General features: G+C 41.2%; 1 protein-coding gene across 1 annotated transcript in view; it reads right to left on the reverse strand.

Annotated features, from left to right (window-relative positions):
• JAZF1 (JAZF zinc finger 1) overlaps positions 1-22738 on the reverse strand; it is a 338967-nt gene that overhangs the window by 42752 nt on the left and 273477 nt on the right. The window contains exon 3 of the mRNA XM_041728188.1: positions 9029-9225. Coding sequence (XP_041584122.1) covers positions 9029-9225 — 197 coding nt within the window. The remainder of the gene's footprint in view (positions 1-9028; positions 9226-22738) is intronic.

Below are 22738 nucleotides of genomic sequence, written 5' to 3' on the forward strand. Positions count from 1 at the left end.
TGGGCATGTTTCCATTACTCTTGGGTAAAGTCCTGACGTGGAACTGCCATGCTGATGTCACTGATTTTTGGAGCCCTGAAGAAGCTCTGTGATCTCAGCAGGTTTCAACCCTCCTCATCTGGGTGGAGGAGCAGCAACATCTGATGCTCTCTCCCCTCCTGAGAGCAGCTTTGAGGGTGTCCTCGGCCCTTGACAGGAAGGAGGGCTAGAGTTTCCGAGATACGGGAGTCAAAATTCACCAGATCCTCAAAACCCTGAGATGGTCTTTATGTGGCCCTAGTACCTAGATATATTTTATGAGTGAAATGTTTAGTTCTGCTACATCATAAAAGGCCCTGAACACATAAAAGAACCTCAATGTAGGTGAGGCAAAGGGGTGCCCCCTCCTTCTGACCACAGTGGTGGTTGGGCCTGTGTGGTCACAACCCTTTACAAGAGAGGGGACAGGGGATCCCTGGGTGGCTCAGTGGTTTAGCGCCTGCCTTCAGCCCAGGGTGTGATCCTGGGGCCCCGGGATCGAGTCCCACTTCGGGCTCCCTGCATGGAGCCTGCTTCTCCCTCCACTTGTGTCTCTGCCTCCTCTGTGTGTGTCTCTCATGAATAAAAAAAAAAATCTTAAAAAAAAAAAATGAGAAGGGACAGAGCTTGTAAGGAGTGCATGTATTTGTTAGAAACATTCAATCTTTCACAGTGCTTTGAATTTCCACAATTAAAAGCGTTATTATTATTACATTTACTAAAATAACAAAAGAAGATATAAAAATCTGTGAACTGGCCAACTCTATACTCCTATCAACCCTGGTCACAAAGTGGTTATCTTAAATGTGTCCCCGTATTAATAACACATAGTGTCATTTTTGTTTTCAGATAGGACCCCCCCCCCCCCCCCCCCCCCGCCAACCTTTCTTTAGAAAATGTGCCTCTGCCCAGAGCAGGTCATTAGCAAATACCACCTGTAATGCACATTCCTGGAACCAGCCTTTTCTGAGGTTAGTGCAGACCAAAAATAAACACGCACGAGTGGTCCTGGCCAGGGCTGGCAAAATTCTGTCTGCCTGAAAGGGCAGGATTCAGTTAAGAGCAAAAAGTGTTTTCTTTGTTTTGAACGTGCTACTCAGCTACTTCAAGAAACCCTAACTAACCTGCCAGCGTCAGCCATTCCTACCACTGCCAGCCGACAGTTCCCGAACATACGGGGCTTCTTTACCGCTGCAGAGTGTCTTAGGCAGAGTAGAGCCCTTCCAAGGCCAATGTCCTTTCTGAACTGGTGGTTTCAGTAGAGGTGGTGTTAACACAAGTGGTTCTTTCTGTCCCTCTCTCTATTTCGTTCATCTTCACGGTGAGGTAGGATTGCCTCCAATGTGCAGAAAAGATACTGAGACTTGGAAAAATTTAAGGCCAAGTCTCTCTCCAGTAGCAGAATCAAGATTTGGTTTCAGATCCTTCTGATGCTAAAGGCTCCCCCTACCCCCTTTTACTTCTATGCTCCCAGAGTTTTGAAAGGTGACCCAGAAAACCCCAGATTCACTAACATCTTTTGTTAATATCCAGGTCTGATTACTAATTCCCTAAACTGACATTCCATAACGATCATGGAATATAAAACTGTCTGCCCCAAGTCACATTCCCACTGATCTCACCTTATTCCAACTCCTTTGGAATTTATGTTTGCCTTACAACATCTAAGACATTTTATAGGTGTGAATATATAGCTTGTAACTGTGCGAAAACAGCACAGAGAAAATGATGCTGTATGTATCTCTCTTGTTTTACTAATCACCCATCCTGATAATGTAGGCCATCTGTGGCTATGTCACATTCATTATGTGTCTGTTCTACATGTGTATAACTGGCTTCTACTAAAAGATATAAATTCTAATCCATAAGGGCTATGCCTTATGCAGACTACCCATAATACCTGGCACAGAACCTATAAAAAAAATGGATACTCAGTAAATTATGGCAAATGTAAAGATGCCCAATCCTAGTGCTGTGGAAAACAGTGGCTATGCCATTTGGAAACCACTTGAACTTGGGCAAGTTATCATTTAAGTGAGGCTCAATTTCTTTTGTCTTCAAGTGGGGTTAATGATGGTGAGTGTGAATGCTTTTGTGCATTAAGTGCTATGAAGATATAATCTATTATTATTACAGATCACCATTGATTTGATTGTTTTCTTCCAGTCAAGAAAAGAGTTTTGGTTAGGAAGGTTTCTTAGAAGTTGTGCAGTTACAGAAAAATAATTGAAATGCTACATTGTTGTTGCCATCCTTACTCTACCAACATTTTGAGAGGCAAGAGGAGATGAAAAACAAGTAGCCACCTAAGATGGTGAAGGAAGCAGAACTAGCCATAAGATTGGAGCATGACCCTTGGGAAGCAGGATAAAGGTTTTACGAGGCAATCAAAAAAGAAGATGAAAGAACAATGACTAGAGCAAATTAGTATATAAACAAAGAAGCAAAGAAACCACGGACCAGGAAAGGGTGTGTTAGTGACTCTGAACATAATGGAAGCCAGATAATACAGCAACATCTTGTCATTCTCCAACAACAAGAAGGTACCTTAATGCGAAAAGGGAAATGTAAATCGAGGCCATTTTCTTAATAGGAAGATTTGGGGGGATGTTTCTTAGGTATGGTCTAAATATTGAACTCTTGAGGGAAGAACCTGTGAGAAAAAAACAAACCATGGCTTCAGGAATTTATAAATATGTCATGAAATTCAGTCATGCTGAAATATTTTGCTTTTCTTTTCTTATGTTCCACCATAAAACAGAATAGGATTTCTCTCCTTGAGGTTTCTCCTTCTAGTTCATCCTCCGCCTTGGATGGGTGGGGGGAGGTATGCTAGTTTAGACCTAACCTTAGTTATCTTTCTCTGAGATTTTCTACTTCTACTAAGCTTACTTACGTTTATTTTGTCTTCTAAAAATAAAAAAGGCATGGAGGGGGTAGGGAGAGTCCACCTCAACTCCATTTAGATAGTTTCTAAATGTCAAGCAAAATTTTATCAGTTGTATAAAGTCTGTACTGCAGAGTAATTTCCATCCTGAGAGAAAAATTAATACTTTTAAGAAGACTTGTTGTGGATCAGTAACTCCTGGAAATTTCAAAATCTTATAACCTGAACAACTTATTGCAAAAGCCATAAAGGAATGTTAAGGGTCTACTGTAAGGCCAAATAGCAGGAGACACAGCAATATGAAGTGAAATAACACAACATAAAAACTCAAATTATGCATTAATAGATATTATCTGTGACTTCACAGTCATTATAGGGAACCTAAACAAGAAAACAAAAAAATTGGTTTAATTTCCTTGGGTGCCTTTCTCTGGTTTAATATTTGAATTTCTCCCCTCCTGAGTGGGCCAAAAAATATATATACAAATATTTTCCAGGAGAGACTATGCAATATGCTATTATAACCAGAAATCCAGCCAACTCTTTCTGTGGCTTCTCCATTAAGACATAAGTGAGCATCTGTTCAGTCCCATTGGACCCATCTCTGGAGTCCTAGCAAGTAGACTACTGTAACCTTTCTCCAGGCAAGGTGGAAATATGTTAACCCAAGCAAGAAAACACATGGCTATGACAACTAGACTGATCACGTTTTAAAACAGTGCTTTTCCAACTCAGGCTATAGGTTAGAATTATCTGGTTTTTAAAAACTCCCAGTGCCTAAGCCCCATCCACTAACTGAATCAGAGTTTCAGGGATGGAGCCCAAGCAAAAGTGGCTTAAAAATATTCCAGGTTGGAGTGGTGGTGCCTGGGGCTCAAGGGTTAAACATCCAACTCTTGATTTCTGCTCAGGTCATGATCTCAGGGTCATGTGATGAAGCCCTGCATTAGGCTCTGCACTGGGCATGGAGCCTGCTTAACATTCTCTTTCTCTCCCTCTGCCCCTCCCTCTGTGTCCTCATGCATGCACATGCTCGCTCTCTCTTAAATAAATAAATAAATAAATAAATAAATAAATCTTTTTAAAAAATCCTCCACGTTGGGGTGCCTAGCTGACTCAGTCAGTAAAGCATGCAACTCTCTCTTTTTTTTAAAGATTTTATTTATTCATGAGAGACAGAGACACAAGCAGAGGGAGGAGAAGCAGGCTCCATGCAAAGAGCCCAATGTGGGACTCGATCCTGGGAATCCGGGATCATGCCCTGAGCCAAAGGCAGACCCTCAACCGCTGAGCCACCCAGGCGTTCCTGCATGCAGCTCTTGATATCTGGGTCATGAGTTTGAGCCCCATGTATGGTGTAGAGTTCACTTAAAACAAAACAAAACAAAACTTCCAGGTGATTTTGATTTCAGCCTGATGGAGAGTCACTCTTTTAAGAGATTCATTGGCAAATATAGGTGTGGGGATCAGAGTGGGGGGAGGAATTACTTTCTTAACTAATTAATCTCCAGGCACTGATAACCAATATAATATGCTAACCCAGGCCTTTCCTAGAGGAAAATCCTTCCTCTTCCAGAAAAGATAATTACATTAATTTGAAGAAAATAAATTCTTTAAACTGTTTTTTTGGACGGCATGGGGCCATCCTGTCTAGATCTTTTGGTTATATGCACTAAACACTAATTTCAGTTATAAAAGTAAAACAGATTCATCTTAGTAAATGGGAGAAAAGAGAATGGAGAAAATAAGGCCCTTTTCCCTATCATATTAAGGCAACCACAGTTAGCTCTTTTGGAGTAAAAAATAAAATTGGGATCACGCTGCACGTGTGGTTTTGTAACCCAATAATGTGAATAACTTTCCGTGTCATTACAGTCACCTATAACATTGCTGCGAATGACTGCAAAGCAATCCAATATTTGAAATGGCCATTATTTATTGGTGACTGAGGTTTGCTTTTGGTTTATTCACAGACACAGTTAGGACCCTGATCCCTTGAATAACAAAGCAATGTTAATCCGTTAACTACTGAAAGGATAAACCTGGTATAATGGTAAAGAGGCAGCGGTGGGGGGGGAGGAGTAAGGTAGGGGTGCTGATAGGTAGCATTTGCCAATTTGATTGGTGTAAAGACTCCCACTAAGGCCAATTTCAAGGTAATCCTTCTAACAACTGGTTGGCAAACAGGGACATTTAATAACTGGCTCTCAGGAATCAGCTCCAGCTCATCCTTAAAGAAAACCTCGGCTAAGTGGTTGGCTCTCCACTTCTAATATGCTATTTGGACAGCAGGGTGGGAAGTCTGAGAATGGAAGTGAACCAGAGTTCCAGTTATCTTAACATTCTGTTGGATTTTGGGTTTGGAGTTGTCTAACTGGTAACTGGAGCAGCTAGATGGCTGAAGGTCTAATAAGAATTTTCTAAAAGGTCCTAATGTGGAAAGTGCAAGGAAACTGCACTACTGGAAGACCACATTTTTTTGAATAGACAGACATGGGGCTTTGTGAAGTTAACCTTATTAAAGGCCTCTATTTCTTTAATCTGTATATGGAAATAAGAATGTTGTCTCAGTGCAGCTGGTGTTGGGATTAAAAGCATTTTACGTCCAGAATATGAAAGCATATAATATAGTAAATACTCTACAAACGTTAGTTGTCTTTCCCCCTTAGGAATTATACCCTAGATGTTACTACTTCTGAAGAGAAGGGTATGAATTCTTTTGACATTTTGTTTGCAGGGAATTTAATGAAGTTGATCTTTTTTAAAATTTTATTTTAAAGATTTTATTTATTTGAGAGAGAGAGAGAGAGAGAGTGAGAGAGAGAGAGAGAGAGAGAGGAGGGTGGAAGGGCAGAGGGAGAGGGAGAAGCAAACTCCTCGCAGGAAGCCCAACACAGGACTCAATCCCAGGACCCTGGATTACGACTGGAGCTGAAGGCAGACCCCCAAACGACTGAGCCACTCAGGCACCCTGAGGTTGATCTTTAAATTATATAGCTTTATCATTAAACCAGGGGATGGCAAACTATGGCCTGTGAGCCAAATCTGGTCTGTTTTTATAAATAAAGTTTTACAAAAACTTTTAGTTTTGAAGGAACACACCATGCTTATTCATTTATGGAGTTCTACAGCTGCTTTCATGCTATAATGGCAGGATTGAGTCGCTGAATCAGAGACCCTCTGGCCTACAAAGCATGAAATATTTACTATTTGATCCTTTACAGAAAAGGTTTGCCAACTCATGATTTAAACCATTCTAATCTTTCCTTAAGTGAATACTTTCTTTCATACACACACACACACATATTTAATATATAATAAAAAATACATATATACTTAAAACTACGTAGGATAGAAAATGAAAAAGCTAAGGTAAGAAGATTCTCCTAGGATTTAGAAATTTCAAAGTAAATATTAAGTCCAAGAAGACCTAAGAAATACTTGAAACTCCAGGAGGAAGCGGAGCTCTAAGTCAGTCAAGATGGTATATTTTAAAGAATATTTTATAAATGAGATTTTTCTACAAGAGGACTATTACTTCTGGACCTGGAATATACCTTAAATGTGGAACTTGGAAGAGTGAATTTAGGAGGTAGAAACTTGGAATATTATTTATAACTTGGCAATGAAAAGTGAACGAAACCACATTAGTCAGGCAAAATAAGCTGATCTCTCTAACTACAGGTAAAATAACATTTCGAACATTGAAAAATGTACACAATCAAAATTGTACAGGGTAGGGGTTTAAGCAACCACTTCCCCTAATTTTTGATGTTTACATGGAACGTTCTTCAAGCAGCAAATAAGTTACCAATGATCTTGACAGACTGAAAATGATACATCTTTACCACAACATAAATTAATTCTCTCAGTGGGAAATTGTTAAAATAGGCAAGGTGTCAGAACGATTTCTTTATGTCTGAAGGAAAGGAAATGATTCCATTTCTTCCAAACATTCTTACATGAAAAATAATAAACTCTCACTTTTAAACTGTCTGTGTCCATGGGGTTCTATGGCACCCGTTACTAATTGGGGCAGTCATGGTTATCTGGTTTTGGCCACGAGTCAGTCCATATTAAGTCCGGTATAAAACACTCTCCAGTATAGAACTGCCCCCATAATTCATATTATATATGGATAAATAATCACAGAAATACCCAGAAAAGAGGACCACAGAGGTACACTACGTTTTCATAGCACTCCTTAGATTTACATAGCAAATATTACACAAAGATCCTGGAAAGTAAATCTTCACAGAATAAAATGTAAGGGAAATATGGTGGCCTACCTAAAGGAATGGACAAATGCCCAACACAAATGCGCCAATTCACCATTTACAGACAAGTGACGCTGATTCTCTTCTTGAAGCAACTAGTTGAAAACCACAGACCACAGAGATGAACATTTATTGAATGCTGGGTGTATACAAATGCCCTCACATTTAACTCACAGAAAAATCCATATATTGGGTATCATTAGTGATCTGTAAAGGGAGAAGTACAGATAGAACTCTGATCGGCTTGTCTCGCACACCTGTCCTATCTTCAAAGTGCCTAATCCTGACAAGACATAGGGTGTCTATCAGCCTTGAGTCCCCCAAACTGCCCTTAGAAAGGAGGTCCCCTAATGAAAGTCAACTAAGTTTGAGAAACTTACTAAATCCTTCCCTTGGAGAATAACAATACATATTAAAGCCCTGCATTAAAGAAATCAGTTTACTTTGATTTAACCCATCACTTTCCCCATCTTATTAGGGAATCCCTTTCCCTCCAAACTACGATTTTGTGAAGTAAATATTCTGAAACACAACTTGAGAAATACTACTGTCGTCCTCTCCCTTGATGAGAGATGGCTGAAAAAGAGATCTACAAACTGTCAGAGAAAATCAACTTTTTAACCACAGTCACGGGAGTGATCCTATAGAGAGGATGGTGTGATTCTAGATGGCTTTTCTTTGCTCTCAGGATCAACCCATGGTGCCCTGGTTTCTGCCGACTGCCTTGGCCTTACCTCACACTAGTTAGCTGGCCTCTTTCTATACCTGAGACCTGAGAAGGTCTATACCTATAGACCTTCTATACCTGAGAAGCTCCTCCTCAGAGAGCTTCTGCAAAATGTTCCCTGGTGGGATGTTCCTCTTTCCCCTCTTTACCTGCTTAAGTCCTATTTATCTTCTGGGGAAAACCTTTCCTGAATTTCCGTCTGGATACTCTCCTATCACTGAGTTCTATATAGCACTTGTCATGGTTATAAGATTCCGTTTATTTAATGCCTGTCTAAACTCCCCACTGTGGGGAGGGGAAATAAATTCCCTGCTTCTCAGATGGCAGAAAGAAGAGGAGGGAACTTTCCAGTCTCCTTTGACTGTCTTTACTCATTCCCGCCCATGGAGGAGCAACAACTTAACTGGGGAGAAGGGGCCGTGCATGCTCATCTCAGGGCCTGGGGTGCACTCGCATCTGCTTGGCATCCATGTGAAAGGGCAGTTTGGGAAATAAGCTGAATTCAGGGGGGAAGACATACTAAAAGAAGCCCAATGGTTATGAATCCAAGTTCCATTCTGCAGTTTGGCTTTATTCACTAATAAAGTTGATTGTGATCTTTCCTCTGGCTGCTGTTTACTTTTTCAGTTGCTTCTAAGTTTGGGAGGGGAAGACTCTTAAGAGTGTGCATGTTGGTCCTCCTAGAATACCAACATCTTCCACAAAGCCTAACCTCTTTCAGGCAAACAGGAGGCACTCAGAATTTTTTTTGACATTATGGAAAATGGTAGAAGGAACCCCTATGTACTCATCACCCAGTGCCAATGATAATCAACACATAGCAATCTTGTTTCATCTACTCTTCCATCTGACTGAAGGAAATTCACTCCAGGCTCACAAATGGTAAAGGCTCAAAAAATATCTATAAAACCATTATCACATACAGACTATATACAATAATTTGTAAATCTTTCTTCAATGATAGATGACTATATTGACAAACTCTAGAGACCAGTAAAGGAACAAAGATGGGTCTGAACCATCACCTGTCCCCAGCCCCCTTCTACCCCCAGCATGTCACACCCACACAGGTGCTATCCCTGCCTCACCCGGAAAATGGTAAGGGGCTGAGCCACTTACCTGTGGGAGTGCTGCTCCGGAATGAGGAGGAGGGGGTGATGGGTGGGGTCACGGGAGGAGTAAGGCTTCCACTGCTGTGGCGTGGTGGAGTGGACACATTCCCTCGGGACACTGAGCTGGACAAGGTCAGCGAGAGCTTCGGCTGAATCTTCTTCTTCAGGGACTCCTGCTCTCGACGGGCGGCATCTGTCATGAATCTGAAGCAACAACGGAAAGTAAGTAACTGGGACCATCTATGCAGCATGAGGGATGATGACTTTACCCCGAGTTCGACAGATACCCCACCCAGGGAAGGGGACGTGTTCACAATCTCAAAGACTCACAACAGATTCCCTTTTCCTCTGGGATTAAATTATCTTCTAGCTCACCGTCTTCAGGTTCCTCACAGGTAAGGCCCCATTTCTTCCTGACACGAACCCTCCTTGTACACACAGAGACTATGTTACATCTGCTGGAGTGCCTTGGGTTAGAAGACCTCTCTAGGGGCACCTGGGTGGTTCAGTGGCTGAGCATCTGCCTTGGGCTCAGGTTGTGATCTCGGGGTCCTGGGATCGAGTCCTGCATCAGGCTCCCCGTAGGAGCCTACTTCTCTCTCTGCCTATGTCTCTGCCTCTCTCTGTGTCTTTCATGAGTAAACAAATAAAATCTTAAAAAAAAAAAAAAGACAACTTCCTTTCTCTTGGAAGGTCCTCTCTTTTCTTTCAACTCATAGAAAGCCCACCCATTCTCAAAGTTCCCCAGCAGTCCCAGGTGGAAAGAGCTTCCTTCATCTGTGGCTTGGTACTATTTATTGTTCGTACTGCTTCACTGCCACTTAACATATATGGCCTCCTGAAAAAGGATCCTTTTTGTCTTGCTCCCAATCCTCATATTGTCATTGAGATCTTAAAAATTTTTCTTGGCAGACCGAAGGTCTTGTCTCCCTAACCATTAGCCAAAAGGAAAGGACACAAGTCCCCATGATTGCTGCTAGCACACTGCCAAGTCTATCTCAGTAAACATTTACAGAATGAGTAAATCTGCCCAGATTCAAGAAGGAAAGAGAGCAGTACAGGGAGAAAGATCATTGCTAAAGACTGGTTTATGTTGTGATTTTATAACTCATAAAGGGAAAAGCGACTTTTCCTCATGATTTCACTTTGGAAACTTCAAAGTTATCCCTTCAACACTTCTCTTATGTTTGTAACATTTGATCTGTTATTTTCTGTTTAACATTTCACAAATTTGTGTAATATAACATTCAAAATAATCCATGGCATGATAGCTTTCACCTAAAGAGCAAATCTTTTTTTCAGACATTATACAATCTTTTTCTTAAGAAGGCTCCATGCCCAACATGGGGCTTGAACTCATAGGCCTAAAATCAAGAGTCGCATGTTCTACTGACTGAGCCAGTAGGGCCAGCAAACTTTTTTTTGTATTATGGACAGGCAGGCTTTTCAGCTGCATTTTTGAAAACTGTGGCAGAAAGCGTGAATAGGTTGCCTGAAAGGATTTAGGGAATAAAACAGGCACCCATGCCCACTGCCTTGGCTAAAAGGACATAAGCATGCCCCTCAAGTCTTCCCTGTCCCTAACCCCCATCACTACATTCTATCTTAATACAACTCTTCATTAATCCCATTGTACTTAAACATGGTTACAACGCAACATATTTCATGTTCTAAAAATTTCCTAGTATTTGTCTTCATTATGCTAGGAAGTTTTAGAAGTCAATAAATAGATAGTTCCAATGCCTGTAAAAAGCTTAGCCAAATACCCAATGAAACAATATTACAATATGGTTAAAGTGTCTTAAAACGTCTACTCTTATACTTGGAACATGGATGGCACATTTCTTGAATGGCTTCTGCAATACAGTCTAGATATATAATCAACCAGATGTTTATGAAGAACTGAACGGTAATAAAGCTAGGTGCTTTGTCTTGGGCTCTTAGGTTTTATGCTACAAGATGGTGAAGGTTTAAAAACAAGACCGGAACAATGCGAAACAGAATTGTTAGCACCTGGTAGCCAGGTATTCATTTACTTTCAGACGCAAAGTTGGCTCTATGTTCTTAAAACTGCTTCCCCAGCTCCCCCACCCCCACCCCTTCCAAACTTCTATTCAAATTATGGAATCTAAGAGAAAAGCAAAGAACTAGTGCTTTCTTCTATTATTTTAAGTAGAATTACTAACTTGCACAGTACCAAGCTTCTCCAATTGGGCTACCTGGTACGTGTGGAGTGGGTAAAACCACAGAATAGATACATTGCTTTTTCCAGAAAAAACAAGGGCTCTCAATGTAGGTAATCCAAGTCAGTTTTTTGTTTTGTTTTAAAGCAAGCTCTTTTGGGGATCCCTGGGTGGCTCAGTGGTTTAGCGCCTGCCTTTGGCCCAGGGCGTGATCCTGGAGGCCCGGGATCGAGTCCCACATTCAGGCTCCCTGCATGGAGCCTGCTTCTCCCTCTGCCTGTGTCTCTGCCTCTCTCTCTCTCTCTCTCTCTCTCTCTCTCTCTGTGTGTGTCTCTCATGAATAAATAAATAAAATCTTAAAAAAAAAAAAAAAGGTTTCTCACTCTTCCCAGTCCAGAAGTGATTTGCCCATCAGGGGTCAGCATGATCATAGGGAGTGTTGACTGTTAGTATAGTTGAAATACCATTTTAGCAGATTACTTGAGCTTAACCAAAGATCAAAAACTATGGCAGAAAGGGAAACAATGGAGGATCCCTGCGTGGCTCAGCAGTTTAGTGCCTGCCTTTAGCCCAGGGTGTGATCCTGGAGTCCTGGGATTGAGTCCCACATTCAGGCTCCCTGCATGGAGCCTGCTTCTCCCTCTGCCTGTGTCTCTGCTTCTCTCTATGTCTCTCAGGAATAAATAAATAAAAAATCTTTAAAAAAAAATAACATAAAGTAAGCTCTTTGCCCAATGTGGGGCTTGAACTCACAACCCTGACATCTGGAGTTGCATGCTCTATGGATTAAGCCAGACAGGTGCCCCTCAAGTCAGTTTTTTCAAATGGTAAAAGAAAGCAGATACTCTATGGAGTACAATGTAAAATGTGCATCTTGCACCTTTGTTAGGAATATGGGACTTGGAGCCAGGCAGACCAAGGGTCTAGCCCTGCCTGTGTTACTTATGTGACTTGAGGCAAGTCTGATAAGTCTCTCTAAACCTCAGCTTTGGGTTGAGTGTCTGTCTTTGGCTCAGGGTGTGATACCAGAGTTCTGGGATCAAGTCCCACATCGGGCTCCCTGTAGGGAGCCTGCTTCTCCCTCTGCTTATGTCTCTGCCTCTCTATGTCTCTCATGAATGAATAAATAAAATTTTAAAAAATTAAAAAAATAATAAACCTCAGCTTTATTCTCCGTAAAATGGGACTAACAACTGTAGGCAAAGGGTCAACATACATTGTTTCTGTTTTTTTTTTAAGATTTTATTTATTTATTAATGAAAGACAGAGATAGAGAGAGAGGCAGAGTCACAGGCAGAGAGAGAAGCAGGCTCCATGCAGGGAGCCCAACACAGGACTCAATCCCAGGACTCCAGGATCACACCCTGGGCTAAAGGCAGGCACTAAACTGCTGAGCCACGCAGGGATCCTCCATTGTTTCCCTTTCTGCCAGAGAATTTGATCTTTGGTTAAGCTCAGGTAATCTGCTAAAATGGTATTTTAACTATACTAACAGTCAACACTCCCTATGATCACGCTGACCCCTGATGGGCAAATCACTTCTGGACTGGGAAGAATGAGAAACCATTTTTTTTTTTTTAAGATTTTATTTATTTATTCATGAGAAGCACAGAGAGAGAGAGAGAGAATGAGAGAGAGAGAGAGAGAGAGAGAGAGAGAGGCAGAGACACAGGCAGAGGGAGAAGCAGGCTCCATGCAAGGAGCCTGATGTGGGACTCTATCCCCGGGCTCCAGGATCACTCCCTGGGCCAAAGGCAGGCGCTAAACCGCTGAGCCACCCAGGGATCCCCATGAAAAACCATTTATACACACCTGATAGGAAGTCAGAGCTTGGGCTTCCTAAATGTGGTGATCTTGTCCCTAGGTATGTCCCAAGCAGGGAACCAAGGAGTATGCCAGTGGAATGTTACAGGACCTTTGATTCCTCTTATACCAATGCAGTTCCCACTTTTGCCTGTGGGGCATCTTGCCCTTGTGCGTCCATGTAGACTCCCATGTACCAGTGAGGACTCTGTAGAAGGCCTGATGCTGCCCTGTTGGCAAGCTCTGAAGAGACCCAGTGCCCGCTGTGGCTTCTGGTCATCTTGTGAGTCTGAATGTTCATGATCAAAGAAAACCACCCTCTAGTGAACAGGAGAGTACTCACATAAGAGGATGGTTGTAAGGATTAAATGAGGTAGCAGTGTCTGTTATACAGGAAGTGGCTCAAAACACGGAAGCTGTGATTATATAAAACTTTATTTATAACACGGTTTTATCTATATATCCTGTCTACCCTACCTAACTCTAAGTTTCTTGGGAACGCACTGTGTGTTCATGCTCTGAAAGCTGCGGGTTCATGCCTCATCTATAGAATGGACTGTGGCTTGGCTGACAGGGAATCAGCCCAGAGAGCACACAGATAGTGTCGGATGGAAATGCTCATCAAAAGAGGGTGTAGAGACACCTGGGTGGCTCAGCGGTTAAGCATCTGCCTTTGGCTCAGGATAAGATCCTGGAGTCCCGGGATCGAGTCCCATGTCAGGCTCCCTGCATGGAGCCTGCTTCTCCCTCTGCTATGACTTTGCCTCTCTCTGTGTGTCTCTAATGAATAAATAAAATCTTAAAAAAAAAAAAAAAAGAGGGTGTACGGGGCACCTGGGTAGCTCAGTGGTTGAGCATCTGCCTTTGGCTCAGGTTGTGGTCCTGGGGTCCTGGGATCAGTCCCACATCAGGCTCCCTGCAGGGAGTCTACTTCTCCCTCTGCCTATGTCTCTGCCTCTGTCTGTGTCTCTCATGAATAAATAAATAAAATCTTAAAAAAAAAAAAAAGAGGGTGGTAGGAGAGGAGGGAGACAGGCAGAGAAATGGGGGTGGGGGATGGGCTTCTGTCTCTTCTTTCACCCCAGTTAAACAGTATCAGTAGCTCATGTCTTTTACTGTAAAATACTCTCCCACAGCTCAGATATAAAACAACAACCATAAAAAACCACAACAACGTGCACACACATCCCCCACTTTCACGTTTGGTCAGCTATGGACAGCAATCTATTTTTGGCTTATATCTGCTAAGTGCTTTCTAGAAGTGAGAACGAGACATCATGTTAAAAGCATTAAATATGAAACTCATAAAGCACTTCTGCCAACCTTCCTCTCTCTCCACCCTCCCTCCTCCTCTCTTGGATTGCCGGTTGTGAACTTGCTCGCAGCTAGACTCATAAATCACGGCAACCGTGCCGTACCAAGATACACAGCTGCACAATTTAATTCCTGATGACAACACACACATGCATGGGTGTACATGCCTTGGAAGCAGTGGTTACAATTCACTGGTTTCTCACTGGCAATATTGTGCAGCTCCTCTTCCTCTTTCACTTATCAACCATGACTTTACCTATTTTTTGAGACCTATTAAACCCCAAAGTTTTAAAGCAATGATCCACCAATACAACTCTTTGTCAAAAGATAGGTAGATTCCCAAGGCAAGGCATCACTGGGGGAGACAAGTTCATAAAGAACCAGATGCTGCAGACGAAGGCCGTGAATGCAGCCAGGAGCCAGAGACTCGAGTAGTTTTGACCAGAAACCCAGGCAAATCTACTTCCCACCTTCAAAGGCAGCTGCACTGCGTGACACAGCCTTGAAGAAGCACAGCCCAGATCTTTCCATCGTCCATCTTAGAAATGTTCCCATGTATTCCCATGGCTGGCAAGGAATTCAGGCTTGGGAAGTCACATCACCCTGTGGTCTGATGAGTTTTTCTTCATGGGTTTTGACCTGATGGGTCATCTTTTCTGAAGCCCTCAGTCACAGCAGTCAACAAGGGGGTGGGGGGCGGTTTAGAGCTGGAAGAAACCTAGTTAAGACAGATCATCTAGTCTAACGCCCTCATTTTTCACATTAACTGGGAACTGAGGAGAGTGGCCTGTTGAAGGTCACCTTGCTGGCAAGAGGCAGAGCTGGCATCAGAGAATTTCATCCAGGGTGTAATCAAATGCTCCTACTCTGCCTTGCTGCTATGGGCATGTCAAAGAACTCTGAGCTTTCGCCCTTTTGCTTCAGAGTCCTGGTCTTCAAAGTTGAAAGGGCTTAAGGAACCAGAGCTTAGGGCTTGGGGAAATGCAGAGGGAATCCCTCAGGGGGTTTATATATGTAAGTAGGGTGATTGGGAGAAAGGAGGCTTCATTCTCTCCATGTCAGCCATGTTCTGCTGGGTGGGGTTGCTTGACTGGTGGTAGGGGGGTGTCCTGGATTTGTAGCCTCAGGACTCTGTGATGTGGGGAAGCCTGGCTGTGCCTGCCTCCCTGAATTCTTTCAGCTTTGCAATGGGAACTGTTCTAATCTTGTAGTAGTGTGCTGTTGTGGGTTTGTACTGGCTTGTGAGAGCTGATCATTAAATTTTCAGGGATTCTTGTGAGCCAGTTGTTAAACATACCCATTATTAAAAATTAAATTATGTGAGTTAATAATTAAACAAGTATATTTTTAAAAAGGTAATATGCAAAGCTTACCAATTCTTAATTATTTTATTCCATTTTACTATTATGTGTATTTCGGGGCGATTTACATTAATATCCTGTTTATTATAATTACCATATAATATGGTGTGCTACTGTATACACCTCTTTCCAACTCTGTTAAATGACATTATGTTGGTAGCTTGAAATTGTTGGCAACGGGAATATTTACACCATGGAAATTGGCACGTATTACCAATGAGGGCTTTTTTCCTTTCCAAAAGTCAGTTATTCAACATTTATCAGAACACCTTGTGGTTATTATTATTTTTTAATGTAGAAAGAGAACTGGAACCAGACTCCTTGCCTACTCACTAACAGAGCCAGTCAGGGAAGGGATAAAGAATATATAAGAAAGTCTTCCTTTCCTTTTTTTTTTTATAAATTTATTTTTTATTGGTGTTCAATTAAGTCTTCCTTTCCTTTTAAAAATTATAAAAACACATCTCATTGAAATATACTTATGTAAACATTTTTATGGATTTGTGGCTTGTGTTTCAAAACATCTTTTCAAATTGTGGAATATACCTATACACAGACACACACACAAATGAGTGCATGTGTTTACGTGTACTGTTTAAAGAATAATAATAAAATGACGACCGTCTATAGACTCACCACCCAGTTCACGAAAAAAAAAAAATATTACCAGAACGTTTGAAGTTTCCAGATACAAGTACGGTTGATTTTTCAGGGTATTTTCCTTCAAGTATTGCCTTTCTACACATAGAGAAAACTGAATATTTCTTAAAGAAAAAAAAAAGTCACCTGAGAGTTTCATTCACTGTTGACTAACAGCCGGGAAATCTGTGGCCAGGCAGAGCCATGTTTTCATTTTGAAACTGAAACTGCCATAAGATTAATTTTAACTTTCCTACAAATCAGAAATGCCTCAGTTACTTTAATTTAATATGGTCATTTGTAGTAATATTTGTTATTGCTTGGGGAAGTACATATTCCTTAAGTAAATTTTCAAGACTCCATTATAAATCTTTTAAATCCTTAGACCACAATGTTCATTCAGTCTGACATGTTAAATGTGGAAACATGAATATAACACCACAGGGGGAAAATGTCAAACTGCTGGTCCAGGGAGACCAGTTTCAACCACAAACTCAGGAAATTTACAGATTTCCCTGGAACCTGGGCAGAAACCCCACTGCCACCTACTCTATGGCCAAACACCTGAGCCTAAGTGTCCTGCTGGGGAAAAAACCACATGGCTTTCCCTGGCTCTGGAGAACCTAGGGATGGAAGTGACCACTCGAAACTTGAGTCGCTCTTGGAAAAACCTGAAAAGAATCCAAACTACGAGATGCGTGGTGTGGTTTGGTTGTTATTATAGGACTCTGGAGAGGGCGTGTGGTCCAGAGGCCTGAGCTGTGTGTCAGGAGGCCTGTTCTGGGGCAAAGAAGCGGGTGGCCTCCGGAAGTCCCAATGCCCTCTGTTCTGGCCTTGGTTTGTCTACTTGTTAAAATTGAAGTGTTCTGGTTTTGGGGATATATGTAATATATCATCCTTACGTTCCTTCCCTGCTCCAACAGTCCATGATTTCAGCAATAACCTTGTGTAGTGTTTTCCAAACTTTTTTTTTTTTTTTAACCCCAACTCCTTGTAAGAAGTGTATCTCCTATTGGGAGCCTGTATACATATGTATAATTAGGTCTGCAATCCTCAATTTTGAAATATCTGAAGCTCTGAAAACTGGAAAACTTTTTTATAAGTTTGGCAGCAAAATTCATTGTGAGACAAGCCCCAAATTGATCTGCTTAAAGGCTACTTACACTATTTTTTGTATTTAGTGTGAATATTCACATGCCTCACTGCACAAGTATTAATGCGTTTGATTCCAGGCACCACCCACCACCCCCACCACCCCCTGCCACAGGCCCCTGCAGGGTGTGTTATGTACTATGCACCATTTGCACCGTATTACCTGGCTGAAATCAGAAAAAGTATAAAACATAACTGGATGTGAAGAATTTTTATCTAATTTGTCTGAAACAAGATTTTATTAAACAATCCTTCCTACATGTGATATACTCTGATATTTTCCTATTCTATTTCATTTTAACAAAACATCCTGGTCACTGATTTCTTGACCTACTAATGGGTCAGACAGAGTCTGAATTTGAAAATATCAGTTAAGAGGGTGATGGGCTTTGGAGGTAGACCATTTAGATTGTAATCTCTGCCCTATGCTCTCCAGCTGCGTGACCTTGGGCCTGTTACCTTTCTGTGCCTCAAGTTCTCTCTCTGAAAGAGTGACACATTAGTAACAGGTCTTGTCCTACAGAGTCCTTGTGAAGATTGAGTTAATACATGTAAAGCACTTGGAACAGGGCCTGGCACTTTGACCTTGACAAATGTCAGGTTCCTGGTACACAATGGATACGAATGAGATTTGTTCTGGAAATCCTAATTCACAAATCTTTCATCTCTGACACTTAGGTCAGCAATTGGTTATTTCCAAGCTGAATTCCTGAATAACAGGGTAAGCACTGCCATCATTAGTTCTGTTGACTCTGAAAGCAAAGTGGCACTCTTAGTGACTCTGCACACATTCATTACACTAGTGCTGTGATCACAGGTACATTTGAGAAGGTGGTTATAGTAATTAGAATCTGAACAGAAGATCCCTCTCTTGAGGGACAACATGCTGGGAGTAAGGCACTCTCTGTAAACCCACATACTTCCTTCCTCTTCTTCACTTCTTTGAGAAGAAACAAACCTTCAAAGGTCCTTCTAGCAGGACAAACAACAGGGGACCAAACTCACAGCTAGCTGACAGAAAGATGTCTTTCTATGAAGTTTTAAGCCTGCCCTCACCTTGAGAGATTCATAAAGTTGCACAAGGCTCCGACTGGTCCACAACCAGACCCGCTGTACAAAGCACTGCATCCCACTACTTCACTGGGAGTTAAAGCGTTGTCCTACCTTTTCAATGGCCCTTTGGACATTGCCATTTTCCAGCAAAAACAAATTTGTGAAACCCAGAAAGCCTTTGAGGAATGCTGCAAAGCACTGGTAGGCAGACCAGCAGATTCTAAGGACCCCCAAATCTGGTAACTCATGGCTCCAGACAACGGGATTTCTGACCAAACAAGGAACACAATCCAGTTTTCCAGTGGACAGTCCAAATTGTACATTACTGATTTTTCTTTTGTCTGGCCACTACATGTGCAATCCAGGGCATAGATGGACAGAAAGCCAGTAAGGCAGTAAAACCACCCACAGGACATTCGAATACAGGCTGTGGGAAATGACCACAGGAATAATGGGTGCATTTCGGCACGCAATCATGTGTGGCCCACATGTCAGAAGATCTGACTGCTGCTCTAGGTCTCCATGTAACGATGGCTTTCAGAACACACATCTGCTAATAAATTCATGAGGCAGGTCTTCATAGTTTAGCAGCAGCTTAAAGCCACAGCACAGTTGAAGGAGTATTTGGTTAAAACAGCTGGCCAGTGAAACATAACCTGTAAGCAACAAGCAGAGTAATTGTTGGTCTATGCCCCTTTATTAACAGAGGGGCCTTTTCTGGTGATCAGTGGGAACTTAATAAGTAAATGTTGTTCTTTCCAGTAGACAAAAGTAGACAAAATTTAGAGTCCTGAGTAATGCTAATTTCAGAAGGTTTCAAATAATGTTTTGAATGGGCATGCGTTTCACTTCTCATCCCAGAGCTATTTTTGACTTCACAATCTGAGGCCGGTGGGGTGGATTTTGAAGCTTCATAAAAATTTTTGCAATGTCACCAAAACTCTGAGCCTCTTTTAACATGCTGCTATTAAAGATTTAATGCTAAATAATAAAACTAAAAGCAGCACCAGGAAAAACCCACACCATCTGATCAGATCAGTTTGGCAATTCACTTGTGAGGGTTCTCTTGAGTGGGATTTTCATCTGATATTCACATGGGTTGTGGGCATAATTTGTGAAGTACACAGCCAATGAATCAGATTTTGTTCTTGGGTACCAAACCAAGCTGACAGATTTATTGCGCTAAGTAAGACTTTTCTCTCTCTTTTTCCCTTTTCTTTAACTAAGTTTATATCTGACACATACAGAAATCTAGTTCCTGGACTCCAAGGTGTTCTGGCCTAGCCTGCACAAAATAAATTAACATTGAGGGCAAGCCAATTTCCTATGAGATTTTGTAGCTCAATTTTCTTATAAATTTTCACTTTATTTTTGGGTCAGCAAGAAGGAAAAAGAATGGCGAGTAAGGAGGAAAAAAAAAAGCCAAGAGGTGATTAAAAAAAAGAAAAAACAATCTATAACTTGGGGACCTAGCTGGCTCAGTCAGAAAAGCATGTGACTTTTTATCTTAGGGTGGTGAGTTTGAGGCCCACATTGGGTGTAGAGATTACTTACCTATAAATAAACATATTTTTTAAAAAATCTACTCTTGACAATCATATTTCCTCTTTTCTTTTTCTTTTTTTTCCTTAGGCCAGCTACAGTTAATTTATATTTTCTATGGCATCTAGCCTGGATATTCTAAATCTTTAAAAAATATTTATTTAATAAGAACTTTGGCTTGCCAATTTTTATATTGCCACGTGCCAATTTTTATATTGCTTTATCTACCTACCATCTACTGTCACTGGCCTCTTGTTGAAAAGAAAAAGCCATTTTGACAGATAGAAGGAGCACATAATCTTAAATAAAATAACCCTTTCCTGAGAAAGACTGCTCTTTATTCTGAGATTGCGATAATAATAAATCATAAGATAATATCTAATTAAATTTTTTAATAAATAATAAAAACAGGAAAAAATTTACTTAAAATTTTTGAGATGCAGAGAAACTACAATATTAAGTGTAATTTTATCATCATTTTATTTATTTATTTTTAAAGATTTTATTTATTTATTCATGAGAGACACAGAGAGAGAGAGAGAGAGAGAGAGACGCAGAGACACAGGCAGAGGAAGAAGCAGGCTCCATGCAGGAAGCCTGATGTGGGACTTGATCCTGAGTCTCTAGGATCATGCCCTGGACTGAAGATGGCACTAAACTGCTAAGCCACTGGGGCTGCCCTTATCATCATTTTATAATTACATCATCTATACATTGTAATGTATTTAAAATATATTGTTCATAATTATTCTCTAGACACGTTATTTATAATATCCAACTTTATTATAGTCTATCACTGCCATTGCTAAAAATTCTGTTTCTAGGACTGCTGACCAAATGAAACTCCTACATGTGGGAGGAATAATTTGTAATACGCTGAACAAAATGAAAAGGTACCAAATCTAAGAGTACCCAAACCCCGTAGCTTCTCTAAGAGCTGGGAAAAAGGTGAAAAGAGCTGAGTGTCCTCTTACGGCAGGGCACACAGGAGGCCCATGGGGTGCTGGAGGCTCCCTGTTCCCTGGCCCTGTACACCAGTGGAAACATCCACATGAACGGCATCATTCAAAGACTAGCAGCTGTTCTGTGAATAGTACTTAGAAATTACTTTTTTTTTTTTTTAAGCCAATAATCTCTTCTGGAATTTTAGCACTCAAATGAAATTCATGTACTGAGGCCGAGTAACTGCAATAATGCACAAAGTCCCATTCGTGCATACCATTACTCTGTATATTCCCAATAAATATTGGGTATTTTCTCACAACTAAGGAGTAATAAAGTCAATCTATCTTAATGAAAGCTCTGGTTCTGGTTCCAGCAACCACTATTTTAAGCCACAGGTCAGTATAAATTATCAGCAAAGCAATTAATTTTGATTTACTTCAGCCTGAATAGAGTAAACCATGGACTTTTTCATCATCAATGCCAAGAATAAAAACCACTTCTGAAAACGACATGCACAAATCTTTGGTTTGGAGGCCAACTGGAATATCCTCTCTTGGCAGCATCTCACCATCACCCTTTCCATTCCTTTTCCACTTTCATCGAACTGGGAATAACTATGGCTGTTTCTTACACATGGTTTTCATTGCTAATTTGACATCTGTGTCAAAACCAATGAACAAAACAAAGAAGTTGCATTTTATGAGGTTTTGTGTTACAAAACTACAAATAGCTTGAGTTTTTTTGTTTGGCTCCCCTGGTAAGGAAACTAAATGAGTTATTTGAGGTTTCCATGTAAGCTGCTAATGAGATGATACATAACTCTCCTTTTTTTTTTTTTTTAATAACTCTCCTTATAAGCAGAGAAAAGTTTAAAAACTAAAGAAAAAAAAACTGGATTTAGGGTCTCTGGAGTTTTAGTTCCAATATCACTAATAGTTGTGAACACAGCTTAGTGGTTGAAAGTCTAGGCTCTGGAGGCAAACTCCTAGTCTGATTTACTAGGTATTCAAACTTGGGATCCTAATTTATAAAACAGAGGTAACCATGAATACCTGCTTCATCAGGGTTACTGTCAAGATCTCATTACATAAACGCATGGAAAGCAATTGGCCCAACACAATACTCAACATGTATCAGGAGGCCACTCTGAGTCTTGGTATTTCCATTGGTGTTAGCACTATGCACCTGACTCTCACCCAGGAACTATGAGTAACTGTTGCTAAATTTAATACTCATTTGACTCATTGACTCATCCCTACATAAGAGGACATCTTGCTGGGGCGGCCGGGGGAGCCATGGAATCCATAGATGGGCTTAGTTAGATATGTTAAGTCTGGGATCATAAGTCTCCATTTCTAAAGAGAAGTACTTCTTTTTTTTTTTTAATATTTTATTTATTTATTCATGAGAGACACAGAGAGAGAGGCACAGGCAGAGGCAGAGGGAGATGCAGGCTCCATGCAGGGAGCCTGACTTGGGACTTGATCCCAGGTCTCCAGGATCATACCTGGGCTGAAGGCGGTGCTAAACGGCTGAGTCACTGGGACAGCCCTGAGAAGTACTTCTCTGATGCTGCCATGACTTTTTACTTAGGTGAGCTCTTCTAACCAGGTGACAGTCAACATTTAGCACAGACCAACTGACACCAAATGGATTCAGCACCAGGGGATGAGGTGCACTTGAAGGCTCTGGTTAATGGAATCCTGAAAAAGGGGAAGAGAGGTT

This window comes from Vulpes lagopus, chromosome 13 (genome assembly GCF_018345385.1).
Source record: "Vulpes lagopus strain Blue_001 chromosome 13, ASM1834538v1, whole genome shotgun sequence".
NCBI classification, from domain to species: Eukaryota; Metazoa; Chordata; class Mammalia; order Carnivora; family Canidae; genus Vulpes; species Vulpes lagopus.